The 25,916-nt window shown below is 36.8% G+C and overlaps 1 protein-coding gene across 1 annotated transcript in view; it reads left to right on the top strand.

Moving 5' to 3' along the window:
* LOC145993925 (uncharacterized) overlaps positions 1-19,716 on the top strand; it is an 84,803-nt gene extending 65,087 nt beyond the window's left edge. The window contains exon 2 of the mRNA XM_083129873.1: positions 8,007-19,716. Within this exon, the coding sequence (XP_082985999.1) occupies positions 8,718-9,896 (1,179 nt within the window). The 5' untranslated portion in view covers positions 8,007-8,717 and the 3' untranslated portion in view covers positions 9,897-19,716. The remainder of the gene's footprint in view (positions 1-8,006) is intronic.
* Positions 19,717-25,916: the final 6,200 nt, after the last annotated feature.

Here is a 25,916-nt window from a genome sequence, read left to right as displayed (position 1 = left end):
GTGATAGAACTGGACGAGAAGCAGCAACGGCTGCTCCCTAGATGGCAAGTTGAGCAAACACCACATATTTCTTAATTTACATCGTAAGTGTAGGGGTGTCGTTAATAGTAGTTGTATAATATAATCACAAATGAAATTACTTGGTGAGCATTTTCTGCTGTCTCCCCATGCACGAGATGATAACCTTTCAGTGCGATGCACCGCAGTGGAGTACTCGGCTCCTACCACTTCAAGAGGGCATTGGAGGCCTCTGTATCATTTTACACGAATACCTTTTACCCTATCCCAGTGTATGGGCAGCGGGTAGTTGCAGGCCGATTGCCATCGCCTCCAGCGTGGCCAACCTCACAGCATGTTAAACCCCTTCATGCGTGTTTAAGGGAGAGTATTCCTTTTCTTGTGAACCGTTCACTTTCATTTAACGATAAGATAACTAAATAACAGGAGGCTCCGTGGCGGAGTGGGCAGCGTCAAGTTAGGGGTTCCAGCTTCGAACCCCGGTCAAAACATGTAAGTGTTATTGTGTTTGTCCTGCTTATCGTTCATCCTCTCATCGTCTCGATTAGACCATGAAGAAGATAAACGATGTAAAATGAACCAAATAGAATTAGGTGAGAACAGCTAGATAAAGAATGGGATATTTTCGATGCACCCTTGCAATCAAGAGGTCCCAATTTTAATAACCGGTTGAAGCAGATGGTCGTTCGGACCCCACTTTAAATAGAAGGTATATTCCCCGATTTGCCTATCTGTGTATAAAACTGACAACAAAACAGGAACTCAAACTTTCGATGTCAAAAACAAATTTCAAATTGTGACGTAAGATTCGGTATTTCTGAACGCTTTGGTTTCTTTGTTGAATTTTGTATTTTGCGTTTGTGTGCAGACCAACAGTTGTTGCTTATTCGTAGTTATGCTTCTATCATTTTCAAAACTTCTTGCAGTATATGGGCGTTTAAAAAAGTTTTTTTAAACATTTTTTTTTTAAGTTTCGGAAATGTTGCTGTTCACTTACAATAGCACGTATTTTTTAAAAAAATAATATCACAGTTCAGTTTTAGTATGTCGTTACTTAATATTTTTGATATTTCTAAAATTATCTCCAGGACCGTACATAGTATACGGTATAGACAGCATGGAACATAATCTACTTTTCTTTGAGTAGGCTTACAAGGTATGTTCCTCACTCCATTCGCAGCTCTGTCCAGGGCAGCTGTAGTCGCGAAGGAAATAACAACTCAAGCTCGGAGCTTTCAGATTGCAAACAATGCTCACGAAAACCATTGACTTTTAACGGTTTAGTCTGCAACGTAATCTTGATACAGTGTTGCACATTCGAAACCTCCAAACGATTCCGAGTGAAGCAAAACGCTTTCGAGGGTAAACTTAAGCGGGACGTTACTGGTCGAAAATGTCGGCATCTCCGCTAGTGCCGCCCGCCACACTTCTCCCGATCTCTCGGCCTCGCAAGGAAATGGACGCACGGTGCAAGGACATTACACGGCTATTTTATAAGTACTTATATTTTATAAGTGAGTCCATATGCACACTTAAGTCCATATAAAATCAAGAGAACATTCTCTGAATAGCTGTTGAAACATGGAGTAGCCTGCGAGACCTGAAGAATATAATTTCGTTTGCACATTGATGTATTACAACGGATCGAGGAAGTTCTTTGCATGCATTTCCATGTAGCCCACCACCTCGCCCTTGCTTTCAGGTTTTTGTTAACAAACTTGCTTAATGGTGATGGCAAAATCACATTACCTCCCCAACCCTTCTTGTCTACAAAGGAGAGCCTTCTCCAGAAATAAATTAATTGCTAAATAGTCACTTTGTCAGGTTGAACTTCAGTTCTAGGTCTTTTGAAACCGTTGTCCCTGTTAGCAGTTTTTAAGACAAACTTTTCCTTCCTTTTTATTCCCTTTGAACAATGGCCTGAAGAAGTAATATGCAAGCTGTTCCCTGAAAATAGAACGTCGAATCAAAGTGAGCAGCTGAGCAAACATGGTTCTGGAAAACCTTCTTCCCCTGCGAAAGGTTGAAAATCTAATTTCCCTGTCCGAAAAATGAAAAGGATAGGGAGGGGGAGCGGATACAATGCTAAAGGCAATCCTTGCGATTCAGATAGGAAATGCCAGGTAAAGTAATGAAGTTGCACGAAGATTTCTCTTTTCTTCCTTCACGGAGAAGCAGGAAAGAAACTCCTTTGATCTTGATTTTTAATAACCCGCTGTTTGTTTACTTTGTCGTCGATTGATGTATTAATAAGCTAAATATCTCCCCGGCATGATGGAAGACAAAAATGTATTCCTTCACCAATGCATGATTTTATTTTGTCTTCATCCTTTGTAAGTGATATATTTACAATTCGCTTGCTCCTTGGCTTTTTGTCACATCATTTGTTTCATGTAACAGTAAAAAAAAATCATATGTGAATATTATGAGGCAAAGTTTTCTCTGGCACATAACATCGTTCCATGAAGGCACATTCCACAAATAGTCAGTCATTTGCATTAAAGCTGGTAGAAAAACGTATAGCTTGAAATGTACTGAAAACAATGTTTTTTACCCCAGCTTTCTATCACTTTTGGCCGAGTTATCAAATTTATCGCAACTGTCTGCAAAGGCCAAAAGTGCCGGAAGCCGTGAAACAAAATTGCTGCAAATTTTAAACGCAATCATATAATAAAGGAATGAAGCCTGTTTTGAACTATCCTTGCAACCAATTAATTTTCTTTTGCACCATTTGCTATAAAGGTAAAAGAAAAAAGGTAAAGTGCTCCCTTGTGCTTAGCATTACGCCATGAAGGCGTATAGGGGGTGATCGTGAGTGGGGGTGATGTGATCAGCATCACGCCCCTGAACGCCTTTACCCCCAGGGTTTCCCCCAGGTACCCACATCATTCGAGCACTATTTGCTATGGATTGATAATAAGGTAAGTGAGCCAAAGGTAACCAACCGGCCATAGTTCCCAAGGTGGCCCACTTCTCGAAAATCATATTATTATTTAACAAAGTTAACAAATTGCACTAAATCAATGTACCCAGTACACCTGTGGTGGACTATACAGAAAACTAACTATATCGGGCTGTCAGCAGCCATTTTATGTAAGTTATTGTGTCAGGGATCGAGCAGATTAGTTGTCGTTGATATTTTAAGGTAAATAAGAAATGTATGTGTGTACGTCCTTGAAATTAACGAATGTTAATACGATTTTAAACATATTTTGAAAGCTCGTTTTGATCACATAGTTACATTGTAATAATGTTTTTTTTTGTGTCAAAGGAAAGATACCTATTTTTGTTGAAAAACGTAGTCCAGAGTCGAGTTCGTATAATAAACCATAAAGAAATGAATAAGCATGAACAAAAATGTTTTCTTGAGGACAAGCAACATTTTCTACGAAAGTATAAGCAGTGGTACCTTTGGTACCTATGGGCCACCTTGGGAACAGATGTAACAGCTCAGTAATTTTCTTTTTAAAGTTACAAGAAAATTTACAAAATATTTATATGGTACATGTTGTTAATTAGTTATAAGCCTTATTTCTTAAAATTTCATAAATTTGTCTTTCATTGGAGATTTGTAAATTGCCCTAGAAGCTCACCTACCTTAAACGACATTTTGAATTAGATGTACAGCAGTACCATGAATGATTTTTTGATTTTGAATTTAAAATTTTGGGAGCGTCAGCACTTAGGCTATTTTGCTCCCGTCACATTATACGGGGGCCAGCCCCTTATCATTACAAATAACAACTCTAGCGTTGCATAACTAAAAATGTTAAAATGTTCTGACTTCTGTTAAAAGCTGAGGCCGTAAACGGACACTCAGCACACACAAGGACAACAAACAGGACAACACACACAAAATTATACTGGCCATAGTGCCAGTCGCCAGAGCCTCGTTAGTCTTTAGTCCAGGGTGCACTACGTGGAAGTGAGGTTGACTTTTGGGCGCCTACGTGGAAGGTCACCCCTTACACCCCAGCAGTACCATGAAATTTGTGCACTAATGTATTCCACTTAGAATATAAAATGCTTGAATGTGACATAGAACGTAATGTCATATATAACGTACATAATTGAAGCAGTTGCATAGACAATGCTTTAAGCAACAATCACAAAATTTCACCGAAGTAGCACGATCATCACCCACATTGTTTTCTCTTACAAGTTGTTTCTCCAAGTGGAAATTTCAAGATCTACAAAAGGCTTCTCTATGGGCCGTTCCATGAAATCAAACAATGAAGGTACTTTTCAATCTCATTGTATTTTGATTCATTTAATATTTCGTATTCTGATAGGACCCCCTGAGATATGAACCTTAGCAAACTGCAGATCCATATCATCAATTACAGAGATGCAAAATGTGCATTTTCGGCCATATTTTTGCACTATCTTGTTAATTCTGAATTGCAATTTTCGGAAATTAGGCCACCTATATAACTTTTTCAGATGCCCTTGTAAAGGTCTTGAAGAGTTCCTTCACACGGCATCGTACATGCCCATGTCAAGGGCAATATTGTTTGAAGTTGACATAAACGAAAGTTTGGTAGCCACTTTCTCAAAAAACAGTTATTAATAAAAACTCTGTGTTGTAACGAACCTGAGTGTTTAAGGTTCTATATTTGTAAAATGTTAAGATTTTTAAAATGTTTGTTACTTCAAATAATGTTCAGATTATCACAGACAACTATAGTTAAACTGGTAATGTTGTTGTTGAAACTTGTGCATATGTTCTGAAATACGTCATAATCTGTTCTTGTTGACGTCACTTTTCCATCTCGCAGAGGAAGTGTATAAACCCGCTTGAATATTTTCAGCTAACGACGGGTTGCGTCGGAGAAACAAAAGAAGGGGAGGAATCAACAAGAACTTGGTAACGGTGAGCATTAAAGAAAAGTTTTCAGTTTTCGAGTTCTCTTCTTGCCGATACGTTGAAAGTAAGGAACTAATTATGTAATTAGACTTTCGCGACATGTGAATGAATTGCACAACGTTAGTTTGAAAGTTCTTAATTGTTAGTTTTATGAAATGTTATGAGAATTTATATTTTCATATTTTCCTGCTTTAAGAGGTTAGCCTGAAGAAACGGAGTATCTATGTGTATGCGGTTTGTAACCTTATATAATAGAAAAATGCATATGTATGTTGTGAACCTACAACAGTGTATAATTTCAGATACTGGTGTTGTTATACTTGTGACCCAGCATGCCCTGATGAGTTACTAAGAGTCTTATGTAGCGGACTAACTTTGTGACGAATGGTGTCCAAGTCGAGGACTTTGCAGTTTCATATTATTGAATATTCAATAACTATACAAAATTTATAACTGGGGTGCCAACGGGATCCGGAGTTATGTTAGATTTAGGTTAGGTTAGAGTAGGTTAGGTAATGCATGATAACATGTATCTCAAAAGTAAAAGTCTAACAGAAATGAAATACAATATAAATACAATATTGTTAATGTACATGACGCTGATATTTACATTCACGGTTCTTAGAAATAGGTATAGGATGAATAGAAAGTCGGGTCCCATAATTAAGCCCATTATTAGTACTTATAGCGAAAAATAGAAATAGGATTTCAATATAAAGTGTTTGGATTTTGAATGTAGCATCCACTGTTCAGGCCGTACACAGGTACAAGGCTCAATGGAAAGTTAAAACATATTTTAAAATATGTGCTCATATATTTGTGGTTTAATTAATGAGAAATGAAAAATGCCATAATTATTTGTTTTGTATTAGCGTATCTGATCTTTGTTTTTCCTTTAATAATTGAATATTATATGTTAATGTATTTACATTTGCAATAAAATTTGTTAATTTATAAGTGAAAGTTTAATAAGATATAGTGTTTAACGTGTAGATATATGTGCATAACTATAGAGAGTGTAAAATAACATGAATGTTCATTGAAGCAATCTGAGTCCTTGTTTCATCATTTCTTTCTTGTAGTAACATAAATATACGAAGACTTACATTATGTACCAGCAACATAAATCAAACGCATGTTAGTCTTCATATATTTATTCATTTACAATTGGGTGTTTTTCAAGGAAATTCCATCAGTTATCTGCCCATATCTGCAGCTGAGTTACGTTTTTAAAAACCTACCTGCAACTGTAAATCAGTTACTTTTTTGAACCAACTAATGTAACTAATGTATATGTAACTGAGTTACTTTTAAATGGTAACTTTCCCAACACTCATAATATTATCTTAATCTCACTTATAGCAGAAATATTTTAATATATAATGTATCTGTAATTCCTATAACGTTAACGTATTTTCGGTTACAATTTCTCAAAATGAATAGGTGCCTGCAGGTTCCCAAATTGACAAATTAGTTCCAGGGGCGAAAGTGCTTTTAAGGGTTTAAAAATATATATCTCTAGGGTCAAAGCTTTACAACGCACAACGCCCGGATGCGAATATTCCATACGACGCACGCTCAAACAAATAAGTCACGCGCCGTACGATCCTCTTGAGGAATGTTAAATACATTAGCTATCCTGTTACTGCTTTATTATGGGACCTTGGTGAATCCAATAAAATGCGCTGTACTCTGAGTTCATTCAGAAATCTTACCGTTCTTAAAGCTGCCATGTGTGACCAGTTGTCACCATTGTAAGTAATGGTCGGGGCGTAGTACACGTTTGTTACATTATGTTTTTATAAGGCGTTCCTGTCTCTATGCCATTTGGTATGTTGTCCGGCGGTTAACATACCAATATGGACTGTGAATTTGAACTACAGAGGGACTCATTCTCCGAAAGGAGATAAATACTAAGTAAGCCCAGATACTTGGCGACCCGTTTGGTGAAAATAAGGGAAGAGAGTTTATTTAAACCTTCCAGCAAAGCCTATTTTCCATGAAGTTATCAACACTAGGATAGCTCAGGTATATGTCAGTCAACACAGGCAAAGGATTAATATGGACCTTTGAACTGTGCCAACAAAACCGATTTCGAAAAATTCCTCTCTCTTTTGGGAAAATTCACCACGATATTCCGAATTTTGAAAAATTACATTTGTTTAGAATTTCTTCTAGGGAATTCAATTCAAGTTAATCTTCACGTGGTTTACTTTTGCAGTTGTCTAGAAATGTGATAGTTTAGTATCACTGTCTATTTTCTGTGACCGTTTCGCTTTAGCCGATATCCCAAAATGGAAAAAAAAAAACTTACCAAGAACTATTAATTGGACATTATCCATTGTCTAGTGCTTTCAACTATACATATTCTAACACTACATTTCGAGGGAGCACCTCTTCTATTATCTTCAGGGGAACAAATTTATTTTTGCCGGTAATGAAACCTACGACACACTTGTGATTTAGTGCCCTGACCACCTGCTCCACACCGCACACACCAGATATGTAGTAAAATCATGAGTCTCTCCACTGGCGTACGCAGGATTTTCTTTGGGAGGGGCTGGAACTTTGGATAGTACATATCTGATTTTTAGGGGGCGGAATGGACAATAAAATTTTTCATATCTTTAGAACTTTTCACTCTCTAAAATAGCAATTGCGGGTTATTTCAAGGCGTTTACAACTCTCGTTTTTTGGGGAATTTTTCGCTAATTTTAGTTGAAAATGTTGATTTTCTCAAAATTTCGGAGGGTGCGCCCCTCTGCGTACGCTAGTGAGTCTATCGCAAGTTCGATTACCGGCAAAATGAATGTTCACTTGAAACCGAGAGGAAAGATTCTCTCTACGTTAATTTATAGAACTAGACTATTGTTAATGTCCAACTAATATTGTACGCAAATGTAGAACCATTATCACTAACATTCAGAGAATTATAAAAAATAACTTAGTTTAGTCTGTTGAATCTCATGTTTTCCTGATAACTTTTAATGAATGTATTAAAAACTTGCTGGTGAAATTAGATTTCGCGTAGCAGAAATACATGTTCAATATTAATCCACTATGTTGTTTTTGCACGACCAGAGAGACATCTACAGTGAGTTTTACTTTTCTTTCGTTGCAGATTTACCTTGGCAGAGAACGGAAGTGACGCGAAGCAGCAAAAACCAATAAGAGAACTGCAGCAGACGGAGGCATCCTCTGGCGGCGAACGAGAGAAACAGAAGCAATCAGGTGCTAAGGAATGGCATATTCATATACCTCACATCCTGACCTTCCACGCTCCCCCCGTTTCAGCGGCTGTTAGATAAGAGGAGAGTCTTTGGCAGCCGCCGACGAGCCTTTTGGCAGGGGACCAGAAGACCTTAGCGTCATTGCCAGCTTCCACCCACAAAGACCTCGCTTCCAACCAAAGTGGACGTGAGTATCCAAAACAACGCGCCAAACAACACCGTTACAATATCGCTTACCGACAAAGTGTGTTAGTTCCGAGGCGGCCTCTCGTGTTCGATCGATGTGATAGTGGTCCTATCCCCCTCGTGGACTTTGTGAACTTCGTTCGTGCCTTTTGTCGTGGAATTCAACGGAATTCTGGGAAGGACTGGTGACGACAATGAGCGACGACGATGACCCTAAAGGTTTCTTTGTGTTCTACTTCTACTCATCCTCTATCACGTGAGTGCAGAGAGCATAAGTGCGTATCTTCCATGTTGAACAGCATGTCGCCGGTTCAACAAAGCTAAGAGCTTCCTAGAACAAGAAGCCATACTTCCTTTTCTGTTGCTTGAAAAATCTGTCCATATTTCCGCCTTTTCCCTGCAACGCCATTGCTGTGATGCTCCTTATAAAGGCAATGCGCTACTATCGCCTGTGGATCTACACCTGCAATGTTGTGCTTCTCGTCAGCGTCATTGGATTCATGTGCGTGGCGGGACATGTGCTCAGCGACAATAGGAGGAGCCTCATCCCGGGCATAAAGCTCTACCACCCGACGTTCATATACGCTTACCTCGCCCTGGCAACGCAGAGCAGCATACTGCAGGTGATCGGGTGCGTGGGGGCACTGAGACTAAACGAACGACTTCTCAATATCTACTGGCTCCTCCTGTTGGGACTTCTCTGTGGCGATGCAATAATAGGGTTGGTGTGGATCTTCAGGTTCGACAGAATCTGTTCCGAACTGAGGCCCAGCCTCAAACAGAGGTTGGTGGGGGAGTACGGGATAGACAGTGCGTTCACGGATCTCTGGGATTCGCTGCAAAGTGACAGTCTGTGTTGCGGTGTGGAAGGTCCGGCCGACTTCAACACCACGGACTGGTACGATATGCAGTTGAAGGCTCTGCAAGGGGTGACGTTGCCGGGGTTGGTGGTTCCCGAGTCCTGCTGCAAGCCGTCGAGGAAAACGTTCAAGATCGCGGCTCCGAGGAGTTCCCCGCAGGTGAACGAATCCTTGAGTCACATCATCGAACCTGACTCCAAGACTGGTCACCACGCCGACTCCAGCGTGAAGGTGTTTCATTCAGGTACCTGCTTCTGGCCGAGCAGCGAGACGTACGCTACGGGGTGCGAAGAGAAACTCTTACACTGGTTGCGCCAGAACGCGGACGTTCTCCTGGTGATCGGTTACTGCGTCATAGCCTTCCTCAAGTTGTGTTTCCTCGGGATCCTCCGGTACGAGATCCGGGAGATGATTCAGAAGATCAAAGTGCTACAGGGAGAGACGGGGCAGCCGTTCCCGGAGCTTGCCCAGGCTCTTGGACTGGGAGGGATGAACTCTCCCCCTACGCCGCACGCGGACCACCACGCGAAACCCTCCGTGACCACGATGGTCCCAGACAGCCTCCAGAACACGCCGCTCCACCACGCGAAGCTGAACCACCTAAACGACGGCACGGACTCTGATACCAACAGCAATTGTGCCCTGATCATTGACAAACCGGGCTCCAACGGTAACAATAACGAGATCCACGAACTTCAAGAACTCAAACATATAGCCCGACAGACTCAAATCTGACTACAGCAGTGGCTGGCGGCCTGTCTCTTTGCAGCATCTTCCCCCTCCACCCCGCCCACTATACGATCTCCCTCCGGTGCGTCTGGCGCCAGCGACGGGGACTGAACAGCTATCTTCCTGTGTCCATATCAAAGATCACCTTCTCTCCCGGCATCTTTGTGATACATGTCATTGTTATCCAATTGTTGAATGTGACGGGACTTCAACATGCTTCCGAATAGTGCATCTGGCTTTCTTACGGGAATCAAAAACCAAAACGACAACACTTTGTCCAAAATATACACCGTGGCCTCAAAGGTACTTTATAACTTTGATGTCACACAGCACAACTTGTAATTGACATAGATTAATACACTTTGTTGTAGGTGATTCACGAACGCCTAAAGTTTTTTTTCTGGTATTGAATGATATGACCCACCACCACACTGGGTCTCAGACGCGAAAGATGTCCTGGACAGGACATTTCCAGCATGTTGGATTGGAAGAGATGGTCCAATTGTCTGGCCTTCTAGATCCCCTGATATTACACCTCTGGACTTCCTTTTGTGGGGCTATGTCAATGACAGAGTGTTCAGCACTCCTGTCATTGATCTTGATGATTTGAAGGCCACAATAAGAGCTGCCATTGCCAAAGTTGACAGCTAGAGAGGGTATGGACAGATTTGGAATTTCGATTAGATGTTGTAGGCGCCACCAGAGGTCGTCGGTAAATCAAATGGGACATGGTATATTTCTTTATGTCAATTACAAGTTGTGATGTATGACATCAAAGTTGTAAAGTGCCTTTAGGGTCACCCTGTGTATCTTCGAGATCTCTTTCTCCTTCCTTGTGCTGGCAGTTTCCTAGAAATAAAGCTATTTTTCGTAGAAAAGGACTTGTCACAAAGTGAGGTAAGCATTGCGGCCGCCAGGTACAGTTAAATAGTTTCTGCAACGACCAAGGGAAGGGAATACTAAAAACCGTGTAAGCACAATGTGCGTGTGTATGTGTACAGGGTGATTCAGTGAATACAAGTTCTAATCAAATTTTGTGAAAACTTACACTGCATTTAAGTGAAAAAGACGCTTCAGGATGAGTGATACATGAGAGAATGGAGCAACGAATAGGTTGAGTAGCGTCATGATCATCTACTTCTGTATATAAGACGTCACACTTGACGGTAGGGTTGTTCAAGAAACATAAAACATCACACATTTGCAGAACTGACAACTATTTGTTCTCGTTTATCTGTTCATAACTGTGGTTATTTTACATAAAGAAAAAACATTTTGGTACTATTTTCGGATAAAAAATCTTATGTTCCAGTCACCATCCTTCATATTTCGAGTGAATGGGCGATGAATAAATGAACACATTATGTATTCGCTCACAGACATAAAGATGAGCGCATTCTAAAACAGAGATCAAGAAATGACACCAAAAAAAAATGTAGAGTTTAAATATCGCAGAAACTGTACTGAGTGTAAACCGAGAAATTCTGTCGTCCATGTACAGTGTTATATATACGTTAGTTTTAAAAAGTTTTTGTTATGTGAAGAGGTACTACTTGTTACGTAATGTCATGCTGGAAAGAGAAGATGAAATGTTATAACAGGAGTGAAAGTTGAAAAAAACATTTTTTTTAGGGTTCGAAATTTATTTTTTTCTATATGCATCACAATACAAGCCGCATAACGCACCACATAAAGATAAGCTGCCATATGTCAGAAAGGAATTTTTGCATCTGGCGTGTCATGAATTTATTACTAAATACTCTGTTTCTTTCTTCAATGTAGAATGTACACAAGTAACAAAAATACAAAACAGGGTAGATAAGTACATACCTTACGTTGTAGTATTTTTTTCAACCTTTCAGTAATTTATACATATATATATATATATATAATGTTGGAAATTTAAAATATTATTGGCGTAACAAAATTGAAGTAAAACACACCTAATATTTAGAATAACATTTTTGAAAAAATAATAGATGTACACCAAATAATACTGTAACATTAGACATAATGGAATGCAACTGCAATTATAAAATTCTAGTTAATATCAATTTGTTATACATGAAAGCTTTTTAATCACACAATAAATATTCTACAAAATTTGCTTTTGTAATACCAGAACCGCAATCTTCATGAACAAATTCGTCATTATTCAAGTAACAGCTAGTACTGATCTTGAATCAAAAATGCTAAAATTTACAATATTTTTAAAGAATAAAGCAACCAACGTGTTTTCCCACTAATTAAGGATGTACTAAAGAACATTTTTGCCTGAACAAGGACTTGAACCTTTATGAAAATTTTAACGATTGCTAAAATCTACAGTAGACGTATACATCACTTCAAAATGTATTACTTTGTAGCTTCTATAGGAATGGTTTCTGTTTTTCTTGAGGTTCTTGAGGCAACATTCCACAACACAATCCTACATACTAAACAAAAAGCACAAATACACTACGCTTTTAACAAAGAGTACCCTTACAGGGCCTCTCTACGCAGTATTTTAAACATGAAGCAAACGTTCTATTTCTCCTTATTTACTTTAATACTTTCAGTCTTAAAAGTATTATTAGTATATTACAGTGTTGTAAATAAATCAGTTTTTTTACATCCCAAAATTTCTTCCTCATGAAATCTATATTAGTGGTATGTTTCTGTCATAGAATTTGAATCTACACGTTTGTGTGACTTTAGTAACATCTTAATACCTCGACGATTGTACTGAAATTTTGGTTCTTTGATTTTAATAATTGCTATTATGCAAATATATAGTTAATTAGAAAAGGAGATGAGCGAATGCTTTACATGGGGGTCCGACAAAAATGGCCCAGAACGGCACGAAGAAAATCAAATGCATGAAATACAATTTATGCATTTAAAATACAACGTTTGATATAACCATAAGTGTAGGTTGATTGATGTCTCCTTTCATCGTTCAATTTCTGAAATGTTTAATGCATCAAGAGAAAATGAAACATTAGAATGAATCAAGAAATGATTTTTTGTACCTGAATTTAATGCATTTTGTTACATTTGTTTTTCATTTCACCCTTAGTTCGCATGATCAGTTTACTTTCTATGAATTTTTCTATTATTCTTATTTATGTTATTTTATCTTGTTGCTCTATCTAGGGAAACGTTAACTGAAACAGCAAGTTAAAAATTATTAACATTTAATACGTACGTTATGAATATATAACTTTATTTAATACATTGCAAAAATGAAATATTATTCTAATATCAGGATAAGAATTCTAAACAACTTTGTTCTCTTGGACGTAAATTTATAACATATTCTAAACATTTTAATGAGCGGACTAACATAATATCAATACTATTTATAAAAAACAGATGCATTTTCATGTGTATTCAATATCTGATGCATTCAGACTGTTGCTTGAGCTTTATGCACATTTTTGCTTGAACTTTTCTCTGTGTAAGGAATACACAGATGAAAGCGTTGTCGGAGTGAATTTAGAAGTGGAGTCCAAATGACACATGTATTTCGATGCGTATGTTGATACTCTTAACTCTGATAGAGTCAGTGGTCGACTCACGAATTCGCGATCGAAGGTTCTCTACATTCCACTCCCAGCCTGTAACGAATGAGTGTTACTTGTCATTTCATCATCATTCATCCTATTTGTCGAGATAACCAAAACTGTGAGAAAAGCTACATAAATTTGATAATTTTTAAAATATACAACGCCTCTATCAAACAGTTCTGTGAAACAAAATCCAATCTCAATATTTTCAATTCAATATCAATTCATGTAAATGCAAGTCAGAAACTTGAACTAAATAATGTGAACAGAACTTTGATGTTACTTAAAACAAATAGATGAAGAATGGGATAAGAACTTACTACTAACTTAACGTTTTATCCAAAGAAATAGGCTGCAAATAGATCAAGCGCCTTTCTGACTGAAGTAAACTAAATACAAATTTTGCGTAACTATTTTAGGCGGGAAATGAATCGACGCGCGGAATTGCAAGTTCCGAACTCGGGATTCGAACCCGGAACATGTCAACAAAATCGAACTGTTCGGTTTCTAACTACTCTGAAATTAATTAAGATTTAAAAATCAAGTTTACTGTACTGAAATACTTATGAAATTCAGTTTAATTATTTTACAAGTTATCATTTTTTTATAACTAGCAATATTTGAGGGAATAACTAGTAAACTTTGAGCATATCGCAGCTAAGCAGTAAAATCAGCTCTTTTAGCTATTACAGCTATTATGTCATAAATTTAATATTTATGTATTAAAGCATACGTAATTCTTTATATAGTTAAAATTTCAAATACTGGACTTGATGATCCACACAATGTTATTCAAGAATAATATTTTTTCTCAAATGTGCAATATAAACTAATTGATATAACAGAATATATTAATAATAGAGACGAATTGATTAAATAGATGATGGGACAAACACGTGCAACACCTTGCCCAGGATTCGAACCTAGGAACCCTGGTTTAGTATCCTAACCACCTCGCTACGGAGGATGAAAGTGCTTTACAATTGTAATGACAGGCAATTCTCTGAGGTAAAATATATAACTAGTAACAGCTTTTAATGACAAGCTTTAATATTTATTGAATATTTTAGGAATAAAAGGAAATGCATTAACCTCAGGGGCGACGCCGGAATAGTTGGTGGCCACCTAGCCCCTCCTCTCCTCCCTTGATGCCGTCACCATAATCTGTCACATAATTTTAGTGACTTGCATGCATTCTAAGATATGGAACAAACAAGACTTATGTTGTTCCATGGACCGCAAGTTCGAAACCTTCACACGTAATTTCCACATAAAAAAATCGACATAATTAACAGGAAAGATTCTAAATGTTCAGTAAATATTACAATAGATGACACATACGTTCAATTTGTACAAAACTTGCAATCGATTAACACAATGCTAAGCAAGTTTTTACATCGCTGTGAAAGTACCATAAATTTCCATTTAAATATAGCTACACTGAGTGCAATTAAATAACAACTCAATTGTTAATTTCAAAAGTAACATTTGTTACGTATTTTATCAATTCGTTATGTAGTCTCTCGACTTGAATATTTGCCTTTCTTATGAAACTTGATCTCTTATCACTATCATAAAAGTTCAATAAATATATTGTATTGCTTTGTAAACAAAATAAATTAAATAAAATTCCAATATCATCAGTAAGAGTTATCCATCATAGGCTAAATCATACATAAAATGTGTAAAGTTGTATCTTTATTTATTTATTTATTTTATTTTATTTATTAATTTATTTTAATTAAAAGCAATTTGGAACGAAAACTGAAATTACTGAGAGAGAGAGATTTGGGGTAGAGGTAAATGTAAAAGTATAAGAAATGGTTTAATGAAACATGCAAATTTGCTAAGATAAGCAACATACAGTATATACAACATCAGTGCCCTTATTAATTAAAATAAAATATTAACTTGTACAAAAAGGAGATAAAAGGTAAATCTACTCCCTGCACATTTCTCTTTATCTTTTTTATTCCCATTCTTTCTGTCACGAATTTCTCCTTTTTTCCCCTCTGATTCACTTTTCTTTCTCTCTCTCTTTCTTTCTAACTTCCGTTATTTTCTTCTATTCTCTCCTTTATTCTATTTTTATTTATGATTCATTTATTATCTTTTCTCTCCTCTTGTTGTTACTTCTTTTTCTCTCTTTTTCTGTTTTCTTTCCCACAATTCCTTCTATCTAAATCTTTAGCTGCTCTCGTCTCTTCCTTTTCCTTTCGCTTTCTTTTTTGTATAAATGTCCCAGCCAGGTTACGCAAATTAGGCTTAGACTGTTTTACAGTTAGTAGAACCCACTTGCACTCTGATGGATAAGCCACCGAATATTACCGTCGATTGCGTCACATGTATGATGAAAAACGTCGCTAGTAGCCATCCTGGAAGGCATTGGTGCAGAGAATTCAGGGATGGGAGCATCGATGTGAACGACGAAGGGGAGAGGATCGACGATAACGTTAAACCAAAACGTGAGATGTGTGTTGGCACCAAGGATTTGCTCGAGTAGTTCAATTTGGCCACCCCCTTTACAGTCTAGACTTGGCATCAAGCTATTGCCATATATTCAGATAGATGAAGAACGAGTTGGCTATCCACCACTTCGAACCCAAGAAAGAGGTCATTGATGAAGTCAAAAACTGACAACGACGATGTTTTTGACGAGGGTTTGCGAAAGATGGTCCGACGGTACCACAAGCGCCTGAAGTTGGGCAGCGACTAAGTGTAAAGCAATACACAACATTTGTATTATTTTATTTAGAATTGATAATAGAAATAAAGTTCAGTGAGTTAGTATTCATACAGCAAAGTAAAACGTGAATTAGATCGAGACTCGAGTTAAAATGCAGGCACCAAGTCAGAACTTCCAGTTTTAATGATCTAAATTAAATATATTCATGATTTGCATTCCAAAATGAGATATTTAGGACAGAGGACACACAACGTAAACTTATATGACCAAATTTAGAAAAAAAACAGTTCTTCTGGATTATTACTCATCTGGTGGAACGAGAGGGAATCTCCCCCAGGAACATTATAGGAAATAATAGTAGAATACATTGAATACAATTATTTTTATATTATTATAATCTCTGAAATTCAACTTAATGACAAGGGTCTTGCAAAAATATCGGACCACGCCCATGATTATACATAATTCTAAGCTCTATATTTTGATTTCTTATCAGTCAATGAAGGTTAATTTTATAATGTCGCTAACAATTCAAGACGTGCATACAAAAACAGAACATAATTGATTCTTCATATAAGTAAAGTATGGTACACATTTCTCCCCTTGTCGGATAAGGGTCATCCTATGTATGGAAAAAATGTGTAAGTGATTATATTTTTTTTGTAATCCAATATATGTGATATACGGAAAGGTTATATGTATATCATAAACTGAATAACAATTTGTAATCTAATTAGCAATTTGAGCACGCAGAACTAATAACAATATTTTCACTATACATGTGCTGTCATAAATGCATATCTGGTTTATTAACAACACTGAGTGTGTTTCTGTAAATTGTGAGATAACAGGTTGGTTGCAGTTCTAGAAATTAATACACAATATATATACTTTAAATTTCTACAATAAAAGTTAACTTAAGATGAGAGTAAGTTCGATGACATGGCATTAAAGTTACGTACATTCTGATCCTAAAACTTATTAAAAACTCTTTACAAATTACTGATGATTAAATGAGAAGCACTGAAAACAGTTTACATGAACCTTACATAAGAAAGAACAGAAAGGTTTTAACTTATTTTCATTACATTCTTGTAAGACTGTAAAACATGTAATAATTTTACGACACTGACAAAGTTTATTTTGCATATAATTCTCAACCCAATACACCAGTAGAGATTTGGTTCGATAAGTTATCAATTACATATATCGAAACGTAAAATAGAAGAATTCATGAAGCATTCCATATATATAAAAATATCCAATTTCGTAAAGAAATGCAATTGTTAAACATAAGTAGCACTTCATAATAAACTTCATATATCACCATACACCTTTTAGTACTATTAAAGTAGACCTAGTTTGTAATAGTTACGCCAATATTAAAAAATACAATGGCCGAACATGGAAGAAATGCCTATTTCTTAATACATTACAAATTAATTCGCACAGGATTTAGAAGAAAAATCTGAGCGCTATCATACAAAAGACTATGTACAGTACCTAATATACAGAATATATACTATACATATTTATATACACACATCATATATATACAGACCACTTATTATACTTTCCATTGGGAAGCAATCATGCGATCCACAGTTAATGTGGAAATATAGAGTACATAGTTATTATAAGATAAACTAGGAAAGAGTGAATGATTCTAAGTAATTAAGAAACATATTTTAAAAGCAGTGATGTACCGGGTGTGACATAAGTAGTTACGCGATTGTTAGAAGAAACCAGTAACTTTATTTTGTAAATAAGCATAGACATAGGTTAATGGTTAATGGACACTAAAAGTAATTAAATGAAATTGCTAATGTGGTATTGAAACACAGTAAAGTCAATCTCTGTTCTTCATGCGGTAATCAACTTCATCCGCCTCTGCTCAATGCAAGCTTGAATTTGCAAATTGTTGACTTCGATAAACACACTGTCCCTTTCCTTCCTGCTATATTGGCATCCTGGATAGTCCCTGTAGCGTCAAACTTCCGGTCCAGGTTATCCTACATCTCGTCACAAACGACGATCCTGCCGTTCCGAATCTCGAATTCGCTGTTTCACTTCGACATAATAATTATTTGTTGCAGAATACAGCGTACTCGATGTACTGACAAGAGGCCAGTCGCCATCTTCACAGGGCGCAAGATCCAATTGTGACTGTTAAGATTGAATCCAGTTTCGCATTACTGGCCTGGTGGAATGAATTGGGCTCGCTTTTGACGAAAGCATTTCCTTTAACATTTTTGATAGCATAAATGCTACGTAAATGCTTCCAAAAATCTTACAGCAGATAGTACTTTACACGCAACACAAGCATTTCATGTAAAATTTTGGTAAGCATTTGCAATTGCTATGTATAATAGGTATATACAGCACGAAAGGAACGTCGAGTTACACCATCTATGTTGAGTTCACGTTGTTTACAATTAAAACAACTGAAATATTCTTCCATACGTGTACAGTAAACACTATAAAGCATGTATTTAAGCAGCGCCATTGATTTGTACATAAAACCATTTAATAGGAAACCTTATTCCTTTTGGTTGAATAGTTATCGGCTTTTAAAAATGTGAAGTGATACATTGTTTACATCTCACGCGGTCGCCATTACAACTGCAATCGTGACCTAGAGGTCGCTTCTGATTGGTTATGCTACTAAAAATGCTAAGGAAATAGAGGCACAAGATTTTTCATTTTACACAGCATTTTGCTCATTCCATAAATGTTAAGAAAAATGCCAAGGAAACTGATTTCGTCTAAAGCAGAGCTTTGGTCCCGTCACCCGGCGCACTGGCGTGATGGAATGAATAAACGAATGAGCTCCCGTCTCGCATGACTGGCGTGGTGGATTGTAACCACAATCGCATAACTACTTATTCCAAACCCGGTAGTTATTTATAGTTAGTACCTGACAATAGGCAAGAAATACTTTAGTCTTTTGAATAATGCTATAACAACAGAACTAACTATTTTTGTTGATATTAATCTGTTGATGCTTTTCAGATCCTAAATGCTGTACTGTATAAAGTTTTGAAAAATGTAAAAATAATGTATGCATGATAAAAATGAGCAAGAAAAACGTTCTATATTTACTTAAAGAGAGAGAAAGGATGTTTACTTGAAATGGTATTGTGATAACTAGTTCAAGTTTCGTCCGAATGTTAAATGGGTGCTACATATATGTACATATATATAAATATAATTATATATATTGAGAAAACTTGTTGGAAAAAGTCTTGTTTTCCTTAATTTAGTGGTGTTTCTCACTATCCGTGAGAAACGCTTTAACTGTAATAAGTCTGCTTTTTCTGAAGAGCTTCTGAGTGCCTCGTGAAATTTAAAATTCTAGGGAAAAAACAAAGTATTAAATGGAAAAGTGACCCACCCCTCTGCGCGTAAATATTTATATTCCATTGTTCTTCTCATGATGTTAATTCAATTGTTTGTTTCCTTTCATAATCGCAAAAGAAATGTATTATTCTTTCCCGAAAGTATTTATTCCCGATTTCAATTCCATAAATTTTAACATCCATTTCTGGTCTCTCCCCATCTCTTTACAACGAGTTGATGTACTAAGTTAAAACAAAACATCTAAATAATAAAGATCAATTGAAATAAAAATGTGAGACTTTTATTTGACTTGCCCTCGTCTTGACTAAGAAGTGTTCTCTTATACCTTATCCCTTAATCATAAAATCTCATTAGAACGGTAAGTACTGCGGTGCATGTGCTTAGCTAACGTCCGTACCAGAGTTGTTACGGTAAAGATCCATATGCCAGATGTCCTAGGCTAGAAACTTGGCTAAAAGCAAGATTGTTTCATTCGGTTTGATCTACTTCGCCAATTTATCTTTCAACATCATTGTCGTCGCGATATTCCTTGAGAGGTGGAAATATTTATGATTAGTTGACATTATGCACAGATAAGCTAATCGAGACTAAATCTACAGTTTAAATTGTGATAAGAACCACTGTGCAATGTGCCTATATTGGGTATCGAACTCTTGATTTCAAGGCGACAACATTACTGAGTATTTAGCCTATGGATGGCCAGATCCGGATCCTAAAAGTTTTCGGATTAGGATCCGGAACTTTCGCATACGAATCCAGAACTTTCGGATCCGGATCCGTTTTGCCATCCCAGATGCGCTTCTTTGGAAAGTAAGAATGTGTTTATAACATACTGTTACCTGCTAATATACATATATATATATATATATATATATATATATAATATACATACATACACATATATATATAGTGTGTGTGCGCGCGTGCGCGATTTGTAATTAATTAATACACTTCCAAGGGAGGTCTAAGTCTCCCCCTCCGATTTCCATGAAACTTGGCAGGTGTATAGAGGGGCCCAAAGGAAGAAGTACGTGTTTTTGTGTTTCAGCTGAAAAACTGTTTTAGGGGCAACCCCCCTCAAATGTCGAGATGAGGAAAAATTGAAGTGGGGATCTGACCCCGAAACCACGTAAATATGGCATAGGAAGAAACAGGGCCATTCTATACACCTGCCAAATTTAATGGAAATCGGAGGGGGACACAGGGGTCAGATGAGCTCCAAGTGAATTTGTCCTCATCTTGACATTTGAGGCGGGTTTTGCCCCCTAAAACAGTTTTTTAGCCGAAACAAACAAACACGTATATCTTCCTTTGGCCCCCTATATACACCTGCCAAATTTTATGGAAATCGGAGGGACACAGGGGTCAGATCCTCACTTCAATTTGTCCTCATCTTGACATTTGAGGGGGGGGGGTTGCCCCTTAGAACAGATTTTTAGCCGAAACAAAAAAAACACGTATTTCTTCCTTTGGGCCCCTCTATATATCTGCCAAGTTTCATGGAATTCGGAGAGGGACACAGGAGTCAAATGCACACTTAAATTTCTCCTCATCTTGACATTTGAAGGGGGTAGCCCCCTAAAACAGTTTTTAGTCGAAACAAAAAAACACGTATTTCTTCATTTGGGCCCGTTTATACACACACCTGCCAAGTTTCATGGAAATCGGAGGGGAACACAGGGGTCAGATCCTCACTTCAATTTGTCCTCATCTTGACATTTGATGGGGTTTTGCCCTCCTAAAACCGTTTTTAGCTGAAACAAAAGAACACGTATTTCTTCCATTGGGCCCCACTATACACCTGCCAAGTTTCATGGAAATCGGAGGGGGACACTTAGATAACCTCCCTTGTTAGTCTTACACTTTGTAATTATATAACACTGCATATATTATAATGTTTTATTTTAATTTGTAAAACTGTAACTGTAGAACAATTGTATAATTTTTGTATAACATTTCTATCTTGTTATATGTGTTAAAGGTTTCATCCTGGAATGGAATGTCTCACATTTATGTTTGTTTCCATTTCCAATACATTCGAATGAATACATATTCGTTTCAATTGCATTTACAAAATCACCTCTGATATTTTATGTTAAACAAGTAAGATTATTTTTGTGCACGAGTGTGTTAGCCGATGCGTAGCAAAGTATTTTAGGAACAACACTTGAAAAAAAATCTTGTAGGACTAACTAATGAAATAATTCTTTTTAATCGAAGATCATCATACCTTTTATGGTGTGGTAATATTATAATGGGATTGAGATACGAAACTCTCGGATCCGGAACTTTCGGACCCGGATCCGGATCCGGAATATTCGGATCCTGAACTTTCGGATCCGGAACTTTCGGATCCGGATCCAGATCCGGAACTTTTGGATACGGAGCCAGCCCTAGCCCAGTCAATGAAGGACAAAAAAGGTCAATGTCGGGGCTAATTCCGTAAAAGCTGAATTTGATCAGTTGTTAGAACACTACTAGTAGTGCAAATCCCAAAAGTCCCCGCCCCTCCTCGCGGTGCTTACCCCCAGCGCTCCCCCAAACATCAATTTCGCAGATTCTCAGTTATTGACATATATCTCCCTAACCAATGGTCATAGACAGGAATTCTTTTTTTAGTCTTAATTGTTATTAGATAGGCTATAAAAAATATGCCGTTTCGATAATGTTGGTGGTTTTGCCGTAATTCAAACAATAATCTTCAAAAAGTGAATTTCTTCTAGTACTTTCTGAAGTTCTTGCCTTGTAACCCTTCAACAAATTAAATGACAAGAAATTGTTTGGAATAAAAGTTGTAGCCTAATTTAGTAGCTTTAAAACGATATCAGTTTTAATATATTTTAATGAAAGATGCGCCACGAAATGTGTTTCCAAATGGAGGACAGCACCAAAAAAAAAGTGTATCTTTAAATTTCTATAAATTTAAGTGTGTCTGGCGGTTAAGTCCGGCATAATTGACTATTCAATAAAAGCATGAGACGTGGTAGAATCAATTGTTATATACTCGACATGTTCAGTCGAGTAGCCAATCGCCATCTGCGTGCTGATGGCCGCCATCTTGAAAAGAGTCCGCCATCTTGGATATTTTTGATTTGATATAATTCGGGAACGGTGGCACCTTTCAACTTCAGGATTTTTCAGAAATGCTCCAAATAGTGTAAACTTTCATAATATATCAATAAATCTATTTTTGAAAAAAAATAGTGGTATTGTAGGAAGACTCACTATAATACTTGACATGTCCTTCCCGGACATATGAACAGTCTTCTGAAGTACACCATCCCGCCTGATAGATATGAATCTTGGAATAGAAGTTACGAGATTAGTGGAAGTTCATGTGATAATTTTTGTGCTGCTGTTACTATGATTTTTAGTGCATTTCGTTATGATGTAAAATGTTGTTCTTAATTGCATAATCAAGATAAATATATTCTGAACCTAGATGTTAACACGTAAGTCCTGAGTTTGTTAATTTACTGCAAATCTTAATGTTTTCCCGTGCCCTGGGAGGTATCACGTGTATACCGATATACAGTCTCATGTTACTCATTCTCAATTTGTATTGAGATAAATCTATTCTTATGGATATTAATATGCTATAGTTGAACCTGGCACGACCGTGTCATACTTTATGTGAATAACTCCGACTTAAAAGTCTTAATAATTCTCGAACCATACAATAGTATTGTATATTTGGTAACGTTACGAAATGTTTGTTAGAAGACTTTAGACGAACTAAGCCCTTAAAATACTATTTTTTTGTATTTTTAATTTCACCTCAAATAACATTTTTAAGATAAATACAAGATATATATAACCCAATTTGATTTCTGAAAATATGAATGAAACAAAAACAGATTTTCATTGTAACTGATGATACGAAAATAGTGAAAATTATTTAGAAAATATTTCGTTATGAATTTTTCAAAAGTTCGTTTCCCTTCTTTGGCCAATCTCAAAATTGTATCCTTCAAATTAGAATAATGTAGTGGAGGCAAGATTTTCCATTCAACACTTGTAACGTCCAGTGTACTGTTTACTTGATGGTTTCTCTCTAGTTATCACCAGCAAATGTCTACATACATTGTCACTGACAATTTGTCAGCCATTGACATATCCAACGACCTCTGTCGCTCTGTACACCTCCATCAGAAATAAGCAGAGTATCGTTGACAACAAAGGCAATTATAAAGATATCAACCCTATGGCTATAAGTGCTGGAGGTTCTTTCATGATGCAGAAATTTTATTATTCTAACATCCGCATGTTGACAAAAGTGGATCACAATATCCCATTCTAACCATGCCATAACGAGTAAAAACAATTGGGATATTTTCCAATAACTACACATTTCTGGATGGCCTTAAGTTCAAAACACATTTCTCTTCGTAAACTCCTATCGTCTCACATAATATATATGAAACAAAGTTAAAATTAACAAAAAAAATAAAAACAGCAATTTTGCCTGTAGTATTTTATGGATGTGAAACATTGCATTAAAAGAGGAACATAAATGAAGAGTATTTGAACATCAAATCCTTAGAATTAGAAAAATATTTGGACCTAAGAGGGATGAGGCGACAGGTGAGTGGAGATGGTTACATAATTTAGAATTGTATAATTTGTATTCATGTCCAGATACGTATTATTAGAATAATTAAATCAAGAAGACTTACGCGGGCAGTTCACGTGGCACGAATTGGAGAGGAAATAAGAGTTTACAGGATTCTTGTTGGGAAACCGAATGGTAACAGACCTGTAGAAAGACCACGACGAGGATGGAGGGATAACGTTGAGATGGACCTAAAGGAAATCAGTAAGGATGGAAAAGATTGGATTGATTTTGCCCAGGATAGGGACAGATGGAAGGCTTGTGTTGCTGTAGCCATAAACCTTCGGGTTTAGAAATGCTAGATAGTGAGTGAGCTACTTAAGCGAAGTACCTTTCAGCCTTCAAGATCTGATAAATTAAGAACTTGCAAGTAAAGAAACCACCTGTTGCTGACATGGTATGAACTAGATGAGTTGATAGCAATGAGTGGATACCCAAACTTCAACCCATTCACGTGATGTAACAGCACTGCTGTTTTTGTTTCTTAATGACTAAATAAATCGCAATGATGTGACATGGGTTTGACGTCACTCAAAAAACAGTAACTCTTCTGAAAACACTACAGTTATAACTTTCGCATATTGATATTGAATATACGTACCGCACATATACATGCATTAAAATATCGATGGTTCCCGGCTAGCCACAACTATATGAAGACGATGAAAGAGTTATCATGTTGGGAGGCTCCACCTTGAAATGACTGCCTTCAAATGCATGGTGGTGTTCTTACTGGAGGAGCCTAGATATAAACTCTGGAGCAAACCAAAATTCCTTCTAATAAGAAGGAATTTTGGGATTTGGGTACAAGGGATTCATTTAGTAAAGCTTGACATGTCAGGAAAACAGCACATGTCCATCAGACTACATCGTGTGTACTCTTCAAACTGCATAAAGATGTATACCTTGTTAATTGTAACACAGAACCTGACTCAAGATATCTCAATTTGGAAGACTAGTACATGCAAGGAACTAAAAAAGCCCAAAACTCTCGGTGAAACAGCTTAAATTGAGAGAGAACTTTACATTGTTCACCTGGCAATGAGCCTTCATGAAATAAACTTCTTTTATACATCAAAACTTTGTTCAATCTGCGGTGGGCTTTTCACGCTCGAGACCATTACAACCAATCACAGAATATTATACTCTGTCCCGGGAATCTAAGGAGCAAGCGAACGAAAGTAAGACTCTGTGCAAGTGAGGCTCGAACAATGAAATTTTGCCATGAAACGGGATTACGTGGACGGGTAAAAGAGACTGTAGTTACCAGCTGTTTGCATCAGCGTGTACTGCTTTGCTCGATTTCTCACCTTCTTTTCCGTTATGCGCGGGATTGCTCCAGAGATTCCCAAGATAGAGTATAGGTGTTTGTTGCTGAAAGGGAAATCTTGCCTGTATTATATTATCCAAATGTGAAGTATTTGAATTTAAAACCTGATCAAAAAGGGAACTGATGTAATGAGAAATTCATTACAAAATATGTTGTAAAACGAATGTCAGTATTTTCGTATCATCAATTAAATGAATGCTTATTTCCTTTTGCAACAGTTCTTTAATTCAAAGACATTTTTTGCAATTATATTTTGTTATTTAGTTTTGTGCATAATCTGAAAAGAATGAAGAAAATTCTGTTGTGTTACTCTATTCAATGTTGATGTTATTCGTTACTATAGTGACTGTAGAAATTGGTTAATATACTAATGTGTTAAGTAACATTTGAAAAGTTATTTTTATTTAAAATATTGTAGATTGAGTCTGTGGTTACAGATGTGATTGTGTAAGTGATTTGTTGCAAAGATAATTTTGTGTTCTAAGTTAGA

The sequence above is a fragment of the Lepisma saccharinum genome, chromosome 10, assembly GCF_977018435.1.
Source record: "Lepisma saccharinum chromosome 10, izLepSacc3.1, whole genome shotgun sequence".
NCBI classification, from domain to species: Eukaryota; Metazoa; Arthropoda; class Insecta; order Zygentoma; family Lepismatidae; genus Lepisma; species Lepisma saccharinum.
Note: the sequence above shows the minus strand (reverse complement) of the source record. Positions and strands in the feature narration are given on the sequence as shown.